An 18262-nucleotide genomic window follows, 5' to 3' on the forward strand; every position below is an offset into this window, starting at 1 on the left:
GGCGAGTAAATGGAGCAGGTTTCGCGGTCCTCTTCCCAGGTACGCTAGGCCGCAGTCCCTGCTGGGAAGTGTAGTCAGCACCAAGGCTTCAGTGCAGTTGCCACAGCGAGCCTTGGTGTGTTCTGGGAAATGGAGTTCGAGGCATCCTCCCCATTGACTGAGGGGGCGGGATCGCCCATGAGCTCCAAGCATGCTGGGGAATAGTCCAGACCTGACCCTTTGTGAGGCCAGTCTGCGGAGGCTTGCCGGGAAGCGGAGTCCAATGGCCACCATCAGGGGCGTGTGAACGAAAGGTTAGAGACTGCGGCAGTTCCCTGGAGAGACTTAAAAGTGTTTCAGCGCCTCCTTCCTCGCCCCCAGGTCCTTCTTTAAGAAAGAGCCGAGGTCGATCAAGGACTGCTGGAAAATGGAGCCAAGCACCTTTAAGTTCCAGGTGACCATAGATCAGGAAAGAAAAAATGTCCCCTCTCTAACCGCAACTCTGCAAAGATTCGGGAAACAAAGTTCCCGGCGGTTTCTCAGAACACTAACTAGTCTTCGGATACAGTCTAGCTTTTCCTAGCAATGTGGTTCGCACCAGGAAGCTGAACGGAGCATTAAAAAGACGGAAATATAATTTCTGTGCCGGGCGCTGTGGCTCAGGCTGGGCGCCGGTAGCTCACGCCTGTAATCTCAGCACTTTGGGAGGCCGAGGCTGGCGGATCATCCGAGGTCAGAAGTTTGAGACCAGCCTGGCCAACATAGCGAAACCCCGTCTCTACTAAAAGTACAAAAATTAGCCGGGCGTGGTGGCGGGCGCCTGAAATACCAGCTACTCAGGAGGCTGAAGCAGGAGAATCGCTTGAACCCGGGAGGCGTAGGTTGCAGTGAGCCGAGATCGCGCCACTGCACTCCAGCCTGGGCAACAAGAGTGAGACTCCTTGTCAAAAAAAAAAAAAAATCTGTCTTGAACCCCCATTCAGTTTTCAGTTTTTGGTTTGTTTGAGACAGGGTCTCGCTCTGTCGCCCAGACCGGCGGGCAGTGGCGCAATCATAGGTCACTGCAGCCTCGAACTCCCAGGCTCAAGCAATCCCCCCACCTAAGCCTCCCATGTAGGTGGGACTACAGGCGTGCAGCATCACGCCCGGCTAATTTGGTTTGGTTTGGTTTTTGGGGTGGTGGGGGGTCGAGGGGGGGGCTTCGCCATGTTGCCCAGGCTGGTCTCCAACTCCTGGGCTCAAGCGATTCTACCTTAGCCTCCAACGTGCTGGTATTTCAGGTTTGAGCCAAGGCACCGGGCCTCCCACTCTGTGTTTAGCGTCCTCCGCTTCGTAAATTACAGGATCCCGGAAAGCCAAAAATAAGGAAGCTGCAAAGAGTAGCCTCAGGTTTTGTGTACTCAGTGAGTCGTCCTATTTATCGATTAATACCCGAAGGAGAGTAGCCCCCAAAGGGCGCTGGGAAACAGAGTTCGTGTGTGTGTGTGTGTGTGTGTGTGTGTGTGTGTGTGTGTGTCTCTTCCTCCCCCGGAAATACTTAGAATGAAAGCGGTGTGTGTGTGTGTGTGTGTGTGTGTGTGTGTGTGTGTGTGTGTGTCTCTTCCTCCCCCGGAAATACTTAGAATGAAAGCGTTCTCAGCCCCTCGCCTCCTGGAATGGTGGGAAATGGAGTCTCTGGACTTCAAGTTAATCCGAGCTTGTGTTTATACTAACTGTCCCGTCCTTTCTGAAACCAGAAGAAAGTTCTGTCCACTCAGTTTTTTCCTGACTGCAATTCCCCGCGGACACAACTGCGGGGGACGGTAGCGCCAAAGCCTGAGACTACATTACCCAGAAGGCAAAGTGCGGACACACTTCCGCTTCCTTCACAAAGCAGGTGGCTGTACCACGCGCGGCTCGGCGCGGGCGTTTCTGGGAGTTGCAGTTTCCCAGCCAAATGGTGCCTGCTGCCCTCTGATGGCAGCTCTGAGTCAAAAAGTAAAAATTTCAGTCAAGCCCCTTGGCCTAGGGATTCCAACTCAGGACCAAGACGGCTCAAAAGGGCGGCGACATGGGGCAGGATAGCGAGGGTTACTTAACCGCCAGAACCCGTGGGGCATGCGCCGCTGCATGTGGGCAACCGCCACAAGGGGATTGGGGTCCGTGGGAGTTTGAGGGTGACGGTCTGAAATCTATCAGGATGTTTGTAGAGGGTGAGAATGTTCATAGAGGGATGCCAGGAAGGGTTGTAAACGTCTCAGAGAGGCCTATGGGTGTCTAGAAGGGCTAAGTGGAGCAGTGAAGGGGTCTTTGATGAGCTTAGTGACTGAGGATAATTACTGGGGACCAGTGGAGAAGCCTGAGGGGACTTAGGGTGTCTGCTAAAAGTTCTATGGGTGGGTGGACGCGATGGCTTACGCTTGTAATCCCAGCACTTTGTGAGGTCAAGGCCGTGGATCACTTGAGGTCAGTCAGAAGTTCGAGACCCGCCTGGCCAACATGGAGGAAACCCCATCTCTACTAAAAACACACAAAAAAATTAGCCGGGCGTGCTGGCCCACGCCTGTAATCCCAGCTACTCGGGAAGCTGAGGCACAAGAATCACTTGAACCTGGGAGGCTGAGGTTGCAGTGGGCTGAGATTGCACCACTGCACTCCACCCTGGGCAACAGAGTGAGACTCTGTTTTGAAAAAAAGAAAAAAAAAAGGTCTATGGAAGACAGAAATTACTGGTGACCAAGGGGATCTCTGAGCGACCTGAAGGGGTGAGGGATGGTTGAGAAGCATCGGGAAGGGGGTTGAGGGTCTGTGGAGGTACTGGGGCTACAGGCACAAAGCAGGGAGGTCTCTGATGGGATTAATTAATATGTGAAGTGCCTTGAGAGCATCTGTAAAGGGCTTTCTACTTGGAAGCAAGGATCCCAGAGGATATGGATGTGACCAAGGGTGTCTTCTTGCAGCAACATTTCGAGCCAGCTAATAGATGTAGGTGGGCGATTAAAGGTTAGAGGAGCCGCTGGAGTTTTCAAGACCAAATGCCACCTGTGACATCCTACACAGCCAGAATCTGGGGCAACTAGTCTGGTAGGGCTGTGGTCTGACCTGGACAGCAGTTAGGGAGCTGAGCTGAGCACTTATGATTCCATATTAGATGTGGTTAGAGGTGCTTTGAAGACACTGGGTTCAGGGGCTGAGGCCAGTAGTTAGGGTCCTCTCCTCCCGAGTGACAACATCCCCTTCTCCATCACCCCACCACCACCAACTCAGCTGCAACTATGTTGCCAGGAGACATGTCTCATCCCAGCTTCCAGAAATAGCCCAGTGGCCCCCACCCCAGGGAATGACTTACATCACCCAGGAGAGGGAGCAGTTTCCCGCAGGCTGCCTCAGGAGCCTCGGTTTCCTGCCAGTATCCTAGCCCTGGATCCTCTCTTCCCTGCCAACCGACATCATTTGGGACCACCCACCCTGGCTGGCATGAAATGAAGTGCGAGTGGGTAGCAGTTGCCAGTCAACGTTCCTTCCCCCTCAGGGTTGCACAGGGTGGAGTTTCATGGCGAAGCCAGTCCAACAAGCCCTCAATTGCCACTCCATCTCTTAGCAGCTGTGGCCTTGGGGAAACCCCTTCCCCTTTCTGGGCCTCAGGCACCTCACCTGCATGAAAGAGACAGGACTTGTCTCTAAGGGTACTTCCAGCCTGGATTATTCCTCCTAATTCTTTCATCCCTGATTCAAGATCTCCAATCTCAGCTTCTAGCTTTATGAGCTCATCTCATATCCTCTGATCCTGAAAGCCTGATCTAGATCCAACTATCTTGGTGTTTGTTAGGAAGGAAAAGTCAGGAGTTGTTGAAAGAACGTGGGCTTTGAAGTCCTGGCTCAGCCATAGGGCCCTGGGCAAGTCACTTAGCAGCACTGGTTGCCCCTACCTTACTGGATACTGAAAGAGCTGCAACACTGCAGCTCTTAAGTATTGGACACACAGTAGGTCAACAGCATCGATGACTAGTGAGCCAGTCCCTTGGCTGCATGCTGGCTGGGGGTGTTCCCATAGCTGGACCTGAAGATCACCAAGTTACCTTGCAAGGTCTACATTTCAGGAGACACCACAGGCTGTTCTCCAAAGGACTCCCAGCTGAACTCAGAGCAACAAGAGGGATGTGGGCAGGGTGCGAGGGGCAGTGCAAAAGGGAGCTCCTGGTCTTCACTGGGGACCTGGGGTGTGGGAAGAATTCCTAGCCACAAGTGGGAGGGCATCCAGGCAATCAGAAGAGCAAGGGCAGTGGGGCTGCAGCAAAAAACAGTGGGAAGAGCTTTCAAGGACAAGGTCCCCATGGAACAGAGGAGCAGTCAGATGAAGCCGGGTCATGCCCGAGACCACTATCATCAAGTTCTGGGGCTCATGTGCCTCTGAGGTCAGGGGACGGTTTCCCAGGCCTGGATTTGGCCCATTCTGATTAGGGTTAGGCCCTCTATACTGATCTGGCCACAGACCCACTAGCAGCCAGGCTGGGGCCCCTCCTTCAGAATCAAGAAAAAGCTGTGGCCCTCAGGGGGCTGCACCCAGCACCTAGGACATTGATCACCGCATCCAAAGGTCCAAAGTTTTATTGTTTTGAATACATTCTCCAGTGGCCCCTCTACTCCCCCCACCCTCAGTCCCCAATACAGAATAAGGCTTGACCACAGCCCCCCACCCCACCCCAGAGGCCCCAGCTGGGAGGCAGAGGGGGCTTCCAGTTTGGTTTCCCATCCCCCCACCCACCTGCCCATGGGCCAATCCTAGGAGCAGCTGGGGATGAAGGGGTTGGACCGGTGCTGGGGTGGGGAGTGGGAGAGGGATAGCAGGCACTTGTAGAGATTTGTGGCCCATGGGAGGCACCCCTCACCCTCCTCCGCCCCCCACCCCCCAACACGTGGAATTTTTGGTTCATCATAAAATTGTCCCTCCCTCCCCTGCTGTGACCTTGTGGGGTATGAGAAACCTAGGCACTCATGGCCCCCTGGAGGGGCAGGGCAGGCAGGGCTGGGGCTGAGGGCTGGGAGTGGGGCAGAGCGGGTGGGTCAGAGGGGTACAAGAGGCAGAGAACAGGGAGGGAGACAAGGCTTTACTTCCTAAGCGATTGTAATAAAAAAAGTTCCTGGGTGTTAAGGCCAAAGCCTCAATTCAAATATAAATTCCCCAGAATGGAGGCGGCCCCCTTAACTTCCCCCTCCCTCCCCCTACCACCACTTTGCCCAGAGCTCAGAAACCCACAGAGACAGGGAACAGCCCCTAGCCCTGGGCACCCACCCACCCCCACCATTTAAAAAAAAGAAATTAAAGTTTTATACAAAATGTGGGGAGGGAAAAGGGAGGAGGCAGGGAAGAGACAAGAGAGCTGCCCTCACCTCCAGGGCACAGGGGGCTTAAGGCAGCAAAAGAAGCATGGGGGGTGGGGGGCACACAGGTCCCCTGCCCACAGCCCTCAGGAGTCTCGGTGCTCCAGGGAGAGCTGGGCCGTGGCATGCTGGAGGTCAGAGCTCACCCGCCTTGGGGTGAGGGGCCCCCCAGCCTCCCCAGGCCCCTCCCCACGCACCTTCTTGTCCTCGCCCTCATCCTCAAAGCCCCCAGCGGGGCCCCCACCCCCTTCCAGGCGACAGTCTTCACTCCAGCGCCGCTTAAAGCGTAGCTTGAGGGGCATGCACTGGGATGCCCCGGGTGCCTCGCCGGGCTCAGGCTTGGGGGGTGCAGGTGGGGCACGGGGTGTCTTGAACACCTCCCCATCTTCCTCATCCTCATCACTGATGTCAGTCACCTCCACCTCCTCCGACTCGCCTTCCGAGATGGGCTCCACCTTGATCTGTGGTGGCGGGGGCGGTGGGGCTAGTGCCCCTGCCCCCTCGGCCAGCCCGCCTGCACCGCCACCACTCTTGTCAGCACCAGCTGGGGCCTTCTCCCCAGCTGCCCGCTGCCGGCGTCCGAGTGGGGGCGGCTGGAGTTTAAACTTGAATGGGGAGGAAGAAGAAGAAGAGGATGACGAGGCCGAGGAGGGGACTGGTGGGGTCTCGGGTGCCATGGGCGGCAGCGGGCACTTGTCAGGGCGCTGGGGCTGGGGCACCACCAGCCCGGGGTAGTGCAGGAAGGCGCGGGGACTGAGGTGGTAGTTGTAAACGCTTTGGGTGTGGGCCTGCAGGTACCGTTTCATGTCCTCAGGGCTGAAGGAGAAGTGGGAGCCTCCCCCTGAGCCACTGGGCCCCCCACCACCACTGGGGTACATCGGGCTCAGCGTGGGCGAGGGAGTGTAGGCCAGGTGTGTGGGCGTCATGGGCAGAGCTGGGGAGAGCTGAGGGGGCAGCAGGGATCCAGGCCCGGCCAGAGGCGACACAGGGAAGGGGCTGAGGGGTTCAGGGCCACCCCGAGGCCGGGGATAGACACGGAAGACACCAGGGTCATGGGGCAGGCGGGCCAGCGGGGGCCCTCGGAAGGCACCCAGATCCGGAGGGCCGGGTGGTCGGGCCCGGGGATCCTCTCCCAGCGGTTCCTCCAGCTCTGACGTGCCATCGCTACAGTCACTGACTGAGCCTCGGCCCAGGCGGCGGGCCACCACAGCCGAGAAGAGGGAAGATGAAGATGAAGAGCAGGCCGGTGGTGAGCGGGGGTCCTCGGTGGGGGACAGCACCTCGGAGGGCGTTGAGGGAGGGAAGCGGAAGTGGCTACCGCCTGACGGCACTGGCGGGGCACTCTGGGGCACCGCACCCCCTGGCAGAAGGGAGACAGTGTCAAGGCCCCTGGCCTAGCCTGAAGGAGCATGTAGACCCTCTCCACACTAACCATCCCTGGTACTCACCAGCCAACCCCACATCAATGAAAGGGTAATTGACCAGCACCAGTTTGTTGAAATTGAACTTGTAGGTGAACCGTTTCCCCTTGGTCTTGTGCAGAATGCGCTTGTTATAGTAATAACTGTGGGTACAGAAATGCCATTGGGAAAGTCAGGTACGTGGGATCCAGGTCTAGACTCCACACCTTAACACACACTTAGGTGTGGTTCCCAAAGGCCAACTGAGGAACGTGGGCCACAGAAGACAAATCAAGTGCCCAGAGGGTGGGTACCAGCTTTCTCCTCACGTCTAAGGCAGGACTAGAGGATCCACTGGTGACTGTATTCTCTCCTCAGGATATGTCTGTGTTACCAAGGGGCTCAGGGAAGGGCTGGGAGTGGCCCAAGGTCACACAGCTAGGATTTGGCAAAGCCAGGGGTCAGACCCAATGCTTGTCCCACAGGCAAGGGGCTATGCAACCAGTGAGGGCAGTCCACATGTGCTCAGGGGTCCCCAGCCTGTCCTCACCGCAGGGCCCGGCTCAGCTTGTCGTAATTCATCTGGGGCTTGCACTTTCGGACGCCCCACAGCCGGGCCACCTCATCAGGGTCTTTGATGACGAATTCCCCGTAGTCCCCCTGCCAGGCAATGACGCCCTGGTACTCCTCCTTCCGCAGCAGCTCCAGGATAAAGTGCCACAGCTGGATCTGCCTCGAGCCAGGGGACGACTCTGGCTTGTAGGCCCAATCTGGGAAGGCAAACCCTGGGGACGGGAGGCAGGGAGTGGCCTGGGGTCAGGATGCCAAGTCCAGGGCTCTCGGTCCCATCCCAGGGTCCACCTCTGCCCTGCCTTCAACATGGGGAAATCTGTATCACCTCAGCCAAGTCAAGATCTGATTTAAGAGAAGACAGTGTGTGTCTGTCTGTCTGCATGTGAGGGGCTAGACAGGAGCTGGGGAGAGGGGAAGCTGGAGCCTGCTCCGGCGACACCGGGAGAAACAGGAAACCGTCGGCGGTGGGTCCCGGGGCCAGTGCCAGGGGGCCAGGCACCAAGCCAGGCTGGCGGGCAGGGCTGCCAGTGGGGGAGGGGCAGGAAGGGGCACACGTGGCCAGCCGGGTTGGGGTGCAGCCCCCCAGCTTACCCCCACTCCCATTCAGAGCCAGCTGCACCACCCCAGCTCCTCCGACGTCCTCCTTAGAAACATGCACTGTCTCCTCCAAAGATCCAACAGAGCCCCTACTCCCACCCTAAGACCTGAGAGGAAGATTTTTTTTTTTTTTTTTTTTTTCTTAAAAGGACCAGGAGGGGTGGGGTGACTGGTTGCCGATGAGGTCAGCGCTTGCACACACAGAGGCTTCTGTCTTCCCTGGAGAGTGAAACCCAGACTGTCTGAGAGGCCCCCCCAAGCCCTGGACCCTCTGAGCTACACTGCCCTCCCCAGACCCAGGCATCCAGGCCCCACCTGGCTGGAGGGCCCAGCCCAGGCCTGGAGCTTGAGCAGGCACCCTGGAGCTGTCACCCTCTTCCCACTTCTGCCTTCTCATCTTCAGCTCCTTCCCTGCCCACCTGCCTGCCCACCCCCAGCATTAACCTTGGGTAGAGGTTGGTGGTGGGCTGGCTGGTCTCTGGAGGGGGTGGGCAGCCTGGGGTGGGGGGTGGGGGGGCTGTGGTTGTTGTCATTTCCCAAACCCCCGGGTAATCAGGGGCCATCAATAATTCAGCACCAGGCAGCCGGTAATGGAGGGGTGGGAGGAGGGAAAGGGGAGGAAAGGAAGGAGGGGGGAGGCAGGGCAGGGGCTCTGGTGCCACTAGAGAGAGAAGGCCAAGGTGGCCGGCTAAAGATGGGCGGCTCCCAAATCCAGTCAGGCTGGAGGGCTCAATCCGCCTCCCTTGGCCCCAGCTCAAGCAGGTACCAACAAGGCCTCCGGGCAACACATCCACCCTCAAAGACTCCACCCAAGTCTGGAATCCAACAGGGGATCCTTCCCCTTGGGGACCCAGGGAATCAGTAGTTCCTGCTCCCACAGGGACCACCCCCTACAAATCCAGAGCTCACTGTCTCCCACAGGTACCCAGGCCCCCAACTCCTGCCCAGACTGGGCTGCAGTACCGCATAACCCCCGGAGTCCCTGCCCCATTCAGATATAGCCCAGCCTTCCACCAGCCCCTCAGGGTGCCAGGGATATGACCTCCGGCTGTTCACAGACCAGCACCCAGCCCCTGCTCCATTTAAAAGTGACAGCCTTTGACAACCCCTTCCAGAGACCCCAGAGCCCCATCGCTCTCTTGGGAATCTAGGTGTTCACCCCATTATCCTCACCCTTCTAGAGAATCCAGATCACAAGGTCTCCTGCAAGGCCCAGGGTCCTTTGGAACCTAGGTGACCCAGCCACCAGCTTCATGGACCCTCACATCCCCTCCAAAAAGCTCCCGGTCCCTCTCAGGGAACCAAGCTCCATGCTACTTCCACCTCAGCCCCAATCTGGCTCTAGACCTAGAAGGGGGGCTGAAGCCCCTGAGACATCAATCTGGGGGTGGGGGATGCACTGACTTCCACCCTCCCCCCAAAATTAAAGCCACCCTTCCCAGCCCACCCGCCCCAGCCTCCGTGTCCCGGTAACCAGGCAACGTGTGTGCAGCGACAGTCCTGGGAGCGGGGGAGCAGGAGGCTAAAAATAAACTTTGCAGAAGAGAGGGAGTGAGAGAGACTACATGCAACACAAAGGGAACTCGGAAAGGAGGTGGGGGGGCTCTGGAAAGGCCTCAAGCCGCATTCTGGGAGCTATCCCAGACCCCCTTGTTAAACCCCTTCCCTGAGCAACCCCTCCTCCAGGGCCTGGACCCTGGCTCCCACTTCTGGCAGGGACCCTTCCCCACTCCCAGGCCCACCCCAACGGCGGCTTTCCTCATCGGACACAGCATACATGAGGGCCTGTTCCCAGCTTTGGGGGGGGGAATGAAGAGGGGGTGACGTCAGGGTGTCTCAATGGGGCTCTGTTCCCCAGGCCTTGGAGCCAGGAGCCAGGCACGGGCAAGGGGAGCATGTGTGAGTGTGCTGTGTATGTGTCCACGTGCTTAAAACAGGGAAACACCAGACCTGCACGGAGGAAGCTTGGGGGTGCGGGACCTCGGGAACATGGGGGCCAGTGAGGCAGGGACAGAGCAGGCACATGGAGAGAGGGGTTCAGGAGACTGCGAGACAGAGTGCAGAAGTGGCAGCAGACAGACAGCAAGGACTGGAATGGCGAGGTCCCAGAAGCACACCTGGGTCCCATAGAGGCAGGGTAGGGATTCTCCCAGACAGACTATGCAAGCCTGGGGGGACAAAACTCCTGGGCACCCCCTAACCTCACGTGACGACCCAAACTTTTTTTAAGGGAGTATGAGGGTCGGAAGGGAGGAGTGGTGGTAGAGGAAGAACACGCCGGCCTCCTGGGGGGGCCCCACCACCTCCCCCACTCCAGGCGGCCCTCTATGGCGCCAGAGCCGGGAAGAAAACAGGAAGTGGGAAACAGCCACGGCAGAGAGAGGGGCCGGGATGGAGGACTGGATGGAGAGGTGCGGAGCGGCAGGCCAGGAGGCAGACGGGAAAGATGCACCGATCGGAGGCCATTCTAGTCCTCCCGCCCCTCCCCTCCCCCAGCCGGAGAACCCACACACTGTTCGACCCCTCGACAGGGTTGGGGAAGCGACCCGCGGATCCTATCAGGCCAAGGCCGGTAGCAGGGAGGGAAGATGAAGCGAGGTTGTCTGGGCGCCTCGGCCTCCTCCTTGGGCGAGGGTAGGCTCCTGCTGCCCCCAGGGCCCAGCCGCCCGGGAGCGAGTGGAAGCCGGGGGAGTGTGTGGGACGCACGTGACTGACCCTACCGCACTCTGCACCCCGGCCCCACCCCCAAGGCCCCTCCTCGGTCCCGGTCCCAATCCCCTGGCGCCGGAGCCCAGCTCGGAGCCCTTTAAGATTAAGCCGCCCCCACCCGGCGGGCAGGGGGATGGGGATGGGAATGGGGTGGGAATGGGGTGGGAATGGGGTGCGGTGGGTGGGCCGGTCGGGGCACACACCCGCACACAGGAGCCCGAGCCGCCGCCGCCGCCGCCGGGGGAAGGAAACAAGTTTGAACAGCGGCGCCCGGCCCCCTTCCCCCTCCCCCGTCCCCGCCCCGGGCCGGATTCCGACGGGGTAGACGGGCAGGGGGCGGCTGGGACCCCTCCCCCTGCGCGCTCGGGCGCAAAGTCCAGCCCGCGCGAGCCCGGGGGCGGCGGGGGAGGGGAGAGGGAAAAGTCCGAGTGGGAGGGGGGTTAATCCCGCTGCCCCCCGCCCGCCGACCGAGGGGGAGGGTAACCTTGGCCCCTTAAGGAGGAGCAAGTTGGCGGGGAAGAGAGGGGCGGAGGGAAGAGACGGCCCGCTGAAAGAGAAGAGGTGGATCCGGGAGGGGGGGCGAGGGGGGAGCCTCTGCGTCTCCCCCCACCTTCCCCACACTCCTCAACTCCTGGCCCCTGGTGGCGCGGGAGGAGGGTACCCAGGTCTCCCCGGAGCCACCTTAAAGCCGCGCGTTCTAAGGTCGGAAACAAAAAGTTCCTTTTTCGAACGTTCGGGCTGCGCTTTGGAACTTTGCGACTCGGCGAGGGCGGGGGAGCGAGGAGCCGACAGAGGCGGGCGGGGGAGGGGCGGCGCAGCCAGGACCCTGAGTCCCGGGGTCCCCACTCACGCCCTCCTCCTAGAGGCCATCCCGTATCCCCCGCTAACCTGGTGCAGGGCACGCGCCGCCGTGAAGGTCACCAGCCGGACCGCGCAGCGCAGAACCAGGGATAGCGGGCCCGGTGGACGAGCCCCCCCCGCCCCGCACACGTCCCGGCCCCCAGAGTGCAACGTGACAAGAGCGGAGGGGAAGGACCCCGCCACCCCCGTGATCCCGGGAGTGGGGGAGAGCCCGGCCTGCGGGGTCCCGGTAGGGATACAGGACCAAGACCCGCAGCACCCACACCACTCCGCCCGGAGCCAGGAATTGGGGGTCCCAGGCAGCAACCCCGCTCGCGCCACGAGAAGCAACAGGTCTCCAGTGCTTGAGGGGTCCCCCAGAACTGGGGATCACTCGGGCTCCCCCGGACCCCTTCGGCCCCCCCAAAGTTTCTCCGTTCGGTTTCCCGGGGCAACAAGTCTCCCCCCACACGTGCTGCCCCCGCCCCCACCTGTGTCCGCCGGAGTCTTCATGCTGGGGGGCCCGGGGCGAAGCGCCCCGACTCCGGGCCGCGGCTCCCGGCGCCCGCGCTGCCCCGTCCCGTCCCGCGCCCGTCGGGCCGCCCTCGCCGCCTCACCCGGCCTCGCCTCTCAGAGCCTCTCCCCTCCCCGCCGCCGCCTCCCGGGTTAATATCGCACTCCGGGGCCGGGACGCCCACGCCCCCCGGCCGGCGACGTCACCGCCGCGTCGCCATGGAGACACTGCGCCCGCCCCCTCCCCGCGCACTCACACACACGCTCGTCGGCGCGCAGCCACTGAGGACCGGCCGGCTCTGGGCTTAAAGGGGCCGCGCGGCGGGGGAGGGAGGAAGGAGGGGGTGGGGGTGGGATGGGGTCCCGCGGGTCATGACCCTAGTCAGAGGCTCCGAGTCTGCAGCTAACTTAAGTCCTCGGCACTCGCTACCTGCTGCCCCTCCTCCTCTCCTGCCCACTGCGGGCTCCAGAGTTTCTTTTGGAGCCTGTATGGGAAAACGGGGGGCCCTTCCGAGAAAGCGGGGGTCAGAAACTTTTGTGGGGAGGGTGCAGAATCTTCTCTGCAGAGGGGCGGGGTCAGGACCTTAGAGGATGATGAAGACCACAGCATTTCCCAGCTTGGTTGTACCCAACCCCCCAACCCTGAGCCTGAATGGGGGCAGCTGTCCAGGGGTGGGGTGGAATGGGTGGGATGCATTTCCCAGCATCGGAAATGGGGAGGCGGCTGTGCCCTCCGCTCCTGTGGGGATGGGGTCCTGGCTTTCCTGATAGCCCCAGTCCAGCTGGGGAGGAAGTGACCAGAGAAAATGCGTTTGGAAGCCCCCACCACCACCGTCCGCAGGCTGCAGCTGTCCCGGGGATAGGGCTGGCGCCGGAGGTCCCCCCACCTCCACTACCAGGACCGGGGGTTCCGGAGGCGGGGCCAGGATACGAGGGGGCGACCAAAGTCTGAACAAATGTGCTCCCAAGGGGCACTGAGGGTCGCCAGGAGAGAGGAAGACAGGGCTTAAGATCGAAAGCCAGAGCGTAGAGAAGTGTTAAGTCTCCGTTCTCTGCCTCAGCCGGGAGGGAAGGATGAAGCCTGAGGCTCTGGGAAACAGGAAATCACAGTGCAGATCTGATGGAGCCCAGCAGCCGGCAGCAGGGTAGAGGCCAAATAGAAGCAATATTCACAGGCATAGTCTGGAAACAGGGTCACAAAAAAGACTCTGAGGTTCCAAAGGAGGGGCGTATGGGTGGCGGGCGGGAGTTGGGGGGGCTGGGTGGGGGACGAATCCAGAAGATGGGCGGGGAGACACAGAAAAGTCACAGACAGGGAAGGCCTGCGGAGCTCAGGCTCCCGGTACCCAGGGCTTCAATCCCAGCCTCCTCGCTTGCGGGGTACCTAGTCCGCCTTAGACAGGCTCCTCACCAGTGCCTCAAAAAAAAAGTCTCAGGCCTCCTCCTTGGGGAGACCAAGGGCTCCAGGGAAGCTTTCCCCCACAACCCTCGGGAATTATGTAACCTTGCCTACGGACAGTACAGCTCCCCCACGGATATTGTAACCCTCTGGGAGCGGTGTGGTCCAGCAATAATAATCATCATCATTGTTCGAATAACAGCTCCCGAATTCCGAGTGTTCATGATGTGCCAGGCACCGGGCCAAGCATTGTCAGGGGCTTCTTCTCATTTAATCCTCACAAAATCCCAACGAGGGGAATTACTGCTGTTATCCCCATTTACAGATAAAGTGATGCTCTCTGAGGGAAAATCAGTCCACTAAATCTTACAGCCAGGAAGTATTGGAACTAAGATTCGAACCCAGATCTAACCAATTCCAAACCACCACGTTTACCATTTACCATTATTTATTATCTCTTTTACTACCCGCTCCAAAAAAAAATGCAGATTTTCAAAGATATTACATCAGGGCCCGGCCTAGTGGCACACGCCTGTAATCCTAGCACTTTGGGAGCTGAGGCGGGAAATCACTTCAGGTCAGAAGTTCCAGACCAGCATGGCCAATATGGTGAAACCCCATCTCTACTAAAAATATAGAAATTTGGCCGGGCGCGGTGGCTCACGCTTGTAATCCCAGCACTTTGGGAGGCCGAGGCGGGCGGATCACGAGGTCAGGAGATCGAGACCACGGTGAAACCCTGTCTCTACTAAAAATACAAAAAATTAGCCGGGCGTGATGGCGGGCGCCTGTAGTCCCAGCTACTCGGAGAGGCTGAGGCAGGAGAATGGCGTGAACGCGGGAGGTGGAGCTTGCAGTGAGCCGAGATCGCGCCACTGCACGCCAGCCTGGGTGACAGAGGGAGACTCCGTCTCAAAAAAAAAAAAAAAAAAACACAGAAATTTGCCAGGCGTGGTGGCACGCCTGCAATCCCGGCTACTCAGGAGGCTGAGGCAGGAGAATCGCTTGAACCCAGGAGGATCGCTTGAATCCAGGAGGCGGGGGCTGTAATAAGCCGAGATCGCTCCGCTGCACTCCACCTTGGGTAACAGCAAAACTCCGTCTAAAAATAAATAAATAAAAAGGCCAGGCGCGGTGGCTCACGCCTGTAATCCCAGCGCTTTGGGAGGCCGAGGCGGATGGATCACCTGGGGTCGGTAGTTCGAGACCAGCCTGACCAACATGGATAAACCCTGTCTCTACTAAAAATACAAAAAATTAGCTGGGCTTGGTGGCGCATGTCTGTAATCCTAGCTACTCGGGAGGCTAAGGTAGAATCGCTTGAACCCGGGAGGCGGGGGTTGCGGTGAGCCGAGATCGCGCCATTGCACTCCAGCCTGGGCAACAAAAGCGACACTCAGTTTCAAAACAAACAAACAAAAAAAAAGATAACACATCAGTAACAAACCCAGTGACCCCTACCCTCCCACCAGCAAGACAGAGATCTGAGTTACACCCAACCTTTTTTTTTTTTTTTTTTTTTTTTTTTTTTTTTTTTTTGAGACGGAGTCTCGCTCTGTCGCCCAGGCTGGAGTGCAGTGGCGTAATCTCGGCTCACTGCAACCTCTGCCTCCCGGGTTCACGCCATTCTCCTGCCTCAGCCTCCCGAGTAGCTGGGACTACAGGCGCCCGCCACTGCGCCCAGCTAATTTTTTGTATTTTTAGTAGAGACGGGGTTTCACCGTGGTCTCGATCTCCTGACCTCGTGATCCGCCCGCCTCGGCCTCCCAAAGTGCTGGGATTACAAGCGTGAGCCACCGCGCCCGGCCACACCCAACTTTTTTTTTTTTTTTTTTTTTTTTTTTTTTTTGCGACGGAGTCTCACTCTGTCGCCCAGGCTGGAGTGTGCAGTGGCGCGATTTCGGCTCACTGCAAGCTCCGCCTCCCGGGTTCACGCCATTCTGCTGCCTCAGCCTCCCAAGTAGCTGAGACTACTGGCACCTGCCACCATGCCCGGCTAATCTTTTGTATTTTTAGTACAGGCAGGGTTTCACCCGGTTAGCCAGGATGGTCTCAATCTCCTGACCTCATGATCCGCCCACCTCGGCCTCCCAAACTGTGGGGATTACAGGCGTGAGCCACCACACCTGGCCGTTACACCCAACCTTTGCTACTTCTTGTCTCTGACAATGCAAGTGAACTCAGTTCACCTCTTTTTTTTTTTTTTTTTTTTGAGATGGGGGGTCTCACTGTGTTGCCCAGGCTGGATTGCAGTGGCACAATAATGGCTCACTACAGCCTCGACTTCCCTGCCTCAAGCAGTTCTCCCACTTAAGCCTCCTGAGTAGCTGGGACTACAGACACATGCCACCATGCCCAGTTACTTTTTTTTTTTTTGAGATGGAATTTTGCTCTTGTCACCTAGGCTGTAAGTGCAATGGCACCATCTTGGCTCACTGCAACCTCTGCCTCCCTGGTTCAAGCGATTTTCCTGTCTCAGCCTCCTGAGTAGTTGGAATTACAAGCGCCCACCACCATGCCCAGCTATTTTTTTTTTTTATTTGAGAGACGGAGTTTTGCTCTCGTTGCCCAGGCTGGAATGCAATGGCACCATCTTGGCACATCGCAACCTCTGTCTCCCGGGTTCAAGCGATTCTCCTGCCTCAGCCTCCCGAGTAGCTAGGATTACAGGCATGCGCCATCACGCCCAGCTAATTTGTATTTTTAGTAGAGATGGGGTTTTTCCATGTTGGTCAGGCTGGTCTCGAACTCCTGACCTCAGATGATCCACCCGCCTCAGCATCCCAAAGTGCTGGGATTACAGGCGTGAGCCACCGTGCCCAGACAATCAGCTAATTTTTTTTATTTTTTGTGGAGTTGGGGTCTCTCTGTGTTGACCAGGATAGGCTCCAACTCCTGGGCTCAAACGATCTGCCCACCTTGGCCTCCCAGAGTGCTGGAATTACAGGTGTGAGTCACCCTGCCTAGCCAAGTTCACCTCTTTTTTTTTTTTTTTTTTTTTTTTTGAGATGCAGTCTGGCTCTTTCGCCCAGGCCAGACTGCAGTGGCGCTATCTCGGCTCACTGCAAGCTCCGCCTCCCAGGTTCACGCCATTCTCCTGCCTCAGCTTCCCGAGTAGCTGGGATTACAGGTGCCCGCCATCGCACCCAACTAATTTTCTGTATTTTTAGTAGAGACAGAGTTTCACCGTGTTAGCCAGGATGGTCTCGATCTCCTGACCTCGTGATTCGCCCACCTCAGCCTCCCAAAGTGCTGGGATTACAGGTGTGAGCCACCGCGCCCGGCCAAGTTCACCTCTTTGAGCCTCAATTTTCCTCATCTGTAAAATGGAGGTGTTAATAGATCCTACATGATCAAGTTACTGTGAAAAATCAGAGATGTGGCCAGGCGAGGTGGCTCACGCCTGTAATCCCAGCACTTTGAGAGACCGAGGCAGGTGGATCACCTGAGGTCAGGAGTTCCAGACCAGCCTGGCCAACATGGTGAAACCCCGTCTCTATTAAAAACACAAAAATTAGCTGGGCGTGGCGGCTGGCACCTGTAATCCCAGCTACTCAGGAGGCTAAGGCAGGAGAATCATTTGAACCAGGGAGGCGGAGGTTGCAGTGAGCCGAGATCATGCCATTGCACTCCAGCCTGAGTGACAGGGCGATACTCCGTCTTAAAAAAAAAAAAAAAGAAAAAAAGAAAAATCAGAGATGCGAAGTAAGTATGCAATAAATACTGTTAATAATTATTAGCAGAATGAACTCTATGCCCCGTGGATAACAAGAGCACTCTACCCTACAGACTCCAACTGTAACAACAGTTAGAGTGAACAGCAATAAACAGGCTGGCTGTAGTTTGTGTCCGACACATGTAATCCCAGCACTTTGGGAGGCCGAAGCAGGAGAATTTCATGAGGCCAGGAGTTCAAGACCAGCCTGGGCAACACAGTGAGACTCTCTCTACAAAAAATTTATTTATTATTTATTTATTTATTTATTCGAGATGGAGTCTCCGTCTGTCACCCAGGATGGAGTGCAGTGGCAGGATCTCAGCTCACTGCAACCTCTCCCTCCCGGGTTCAAGCAATTCTGCCTCAGCCTCCCGAGTAGCCTGGATTACAAGCATGTGCCACCACGCCTGGCTAATTTTGTGTTTTTAGTAGAGATGGGGTTTCTCCATGTTGGCCAGGCTGGTCTCGAACTCCTGACCTCAGGTGATCCGCCCACCTCGGCCTCCCAAAGAGCTGGGATTACAGGCACGAGCCTCCAAGCCTGGCCGGGAGGATGGTTCTTATTGGCAGATCTGTGTCCGTGGTGTCCAAAGGGCAGCCCAGGCTTATGTTTTCTTTTTCTTCTTTTTTTTTTTAATTTTTATTTTAAGTTCTGGGATACCTGTGCAGGACGTGCAGGTTACATAGGTAAACGTGCATCATGGTGGTTTACTGCACCTATCAACCCATCACCCAGGTGTTAAGGGACCTTTTCTCTTAAAAATAAAATTTAAAAAAATAAAGCATACAGCACTGACAGTGTGAAATTGTGTATTAATGTCATAATCCCACTCTGACCCAGATGGATGGCTCAAACTCACTGTTTCTATGAAACACGATCACGGATGATCGGCATCCCTCATGGGAGAATCTGAACGATCCGCAGAGAGTGAAAGTCCCTCGTGAAAATGTCGCCTGGGCCTCATAAGTTTGGTGGTTTGTGCAAACGTGTCCATGGATATTGTAACCTTTCAGTGGCCTATGTGACTCCAATTGCTTTATCAACACTGATAGCCACCCCCAGAGATGGCAGAGATGGTGAAATATTGGCCAGATGCGGTGGCTCATGCCTGTAATCCCAGCACTTTGGGAGGCTGAGGTGGGCGGGTGGATCACCTGAGGTCAGGAGTTCAA

At 57.6% G+C, this 18262-nt stretch overlaps 1 protein-coding gene across 3 annotated transcripts; it reads right to left on the reverse strand.

Annotated features, from left to right (window-relative positions):
• Positions 1–4548: 4548 nt before the first annotated feature.
• On the reverse strand, positions 4549–12151 carry ERF (ETS2 repressor factor). Of its 3 annotated transcripts, none has more exons than XM_030797102.1 (4): positions 11951–12151; positions 7291–7525; positions 6789–6904; positions 4549–6700 (listed from the first exon to the last, which is right to left on the reverse strand). In XM_030797102.1, the coding sequence occupies exons 1-4, from the start codon at positions 11970–11972 to the stop codon at positions 5427–5429; spliced, it is 1647 nt and encodes a 548-aa protein (XP_030652962.1). In that variant the 5' UTR covers positions 11973–12151; the 3' UTR covers positions 4549–5426. The 3 variants fall into 3 exon arrangements, with proteins under 3 accessions (XP_030652962.1, XP_030652964.1, XP_030652963.1); XM_030797104.1 differs by having other exon boundaries at positions 12077–12115; XM_030797103.1 differs by lacking the exon at positions 11951–12151 and adding an exon at positions 10823–10865.
• Between the last annotated feature and the right edge of the window lie 6111 nt (positions 12152–18262).

This window comes from Nomascus leucogenys, chromosome 17 (assembly GCF_006542625.1).
Source record: "Nomascus leucogenys isolate Asia chromosome 17, Asia_NLE_v1, whole genome shotgun sequence".
In the NCBI taxonomy this organism is placed as follows: Eukaryota; Metazoa; Chordata; class Mammalia; order Primates; family Hylobatidae; genus Nomascus; species Nomascus leucogenys.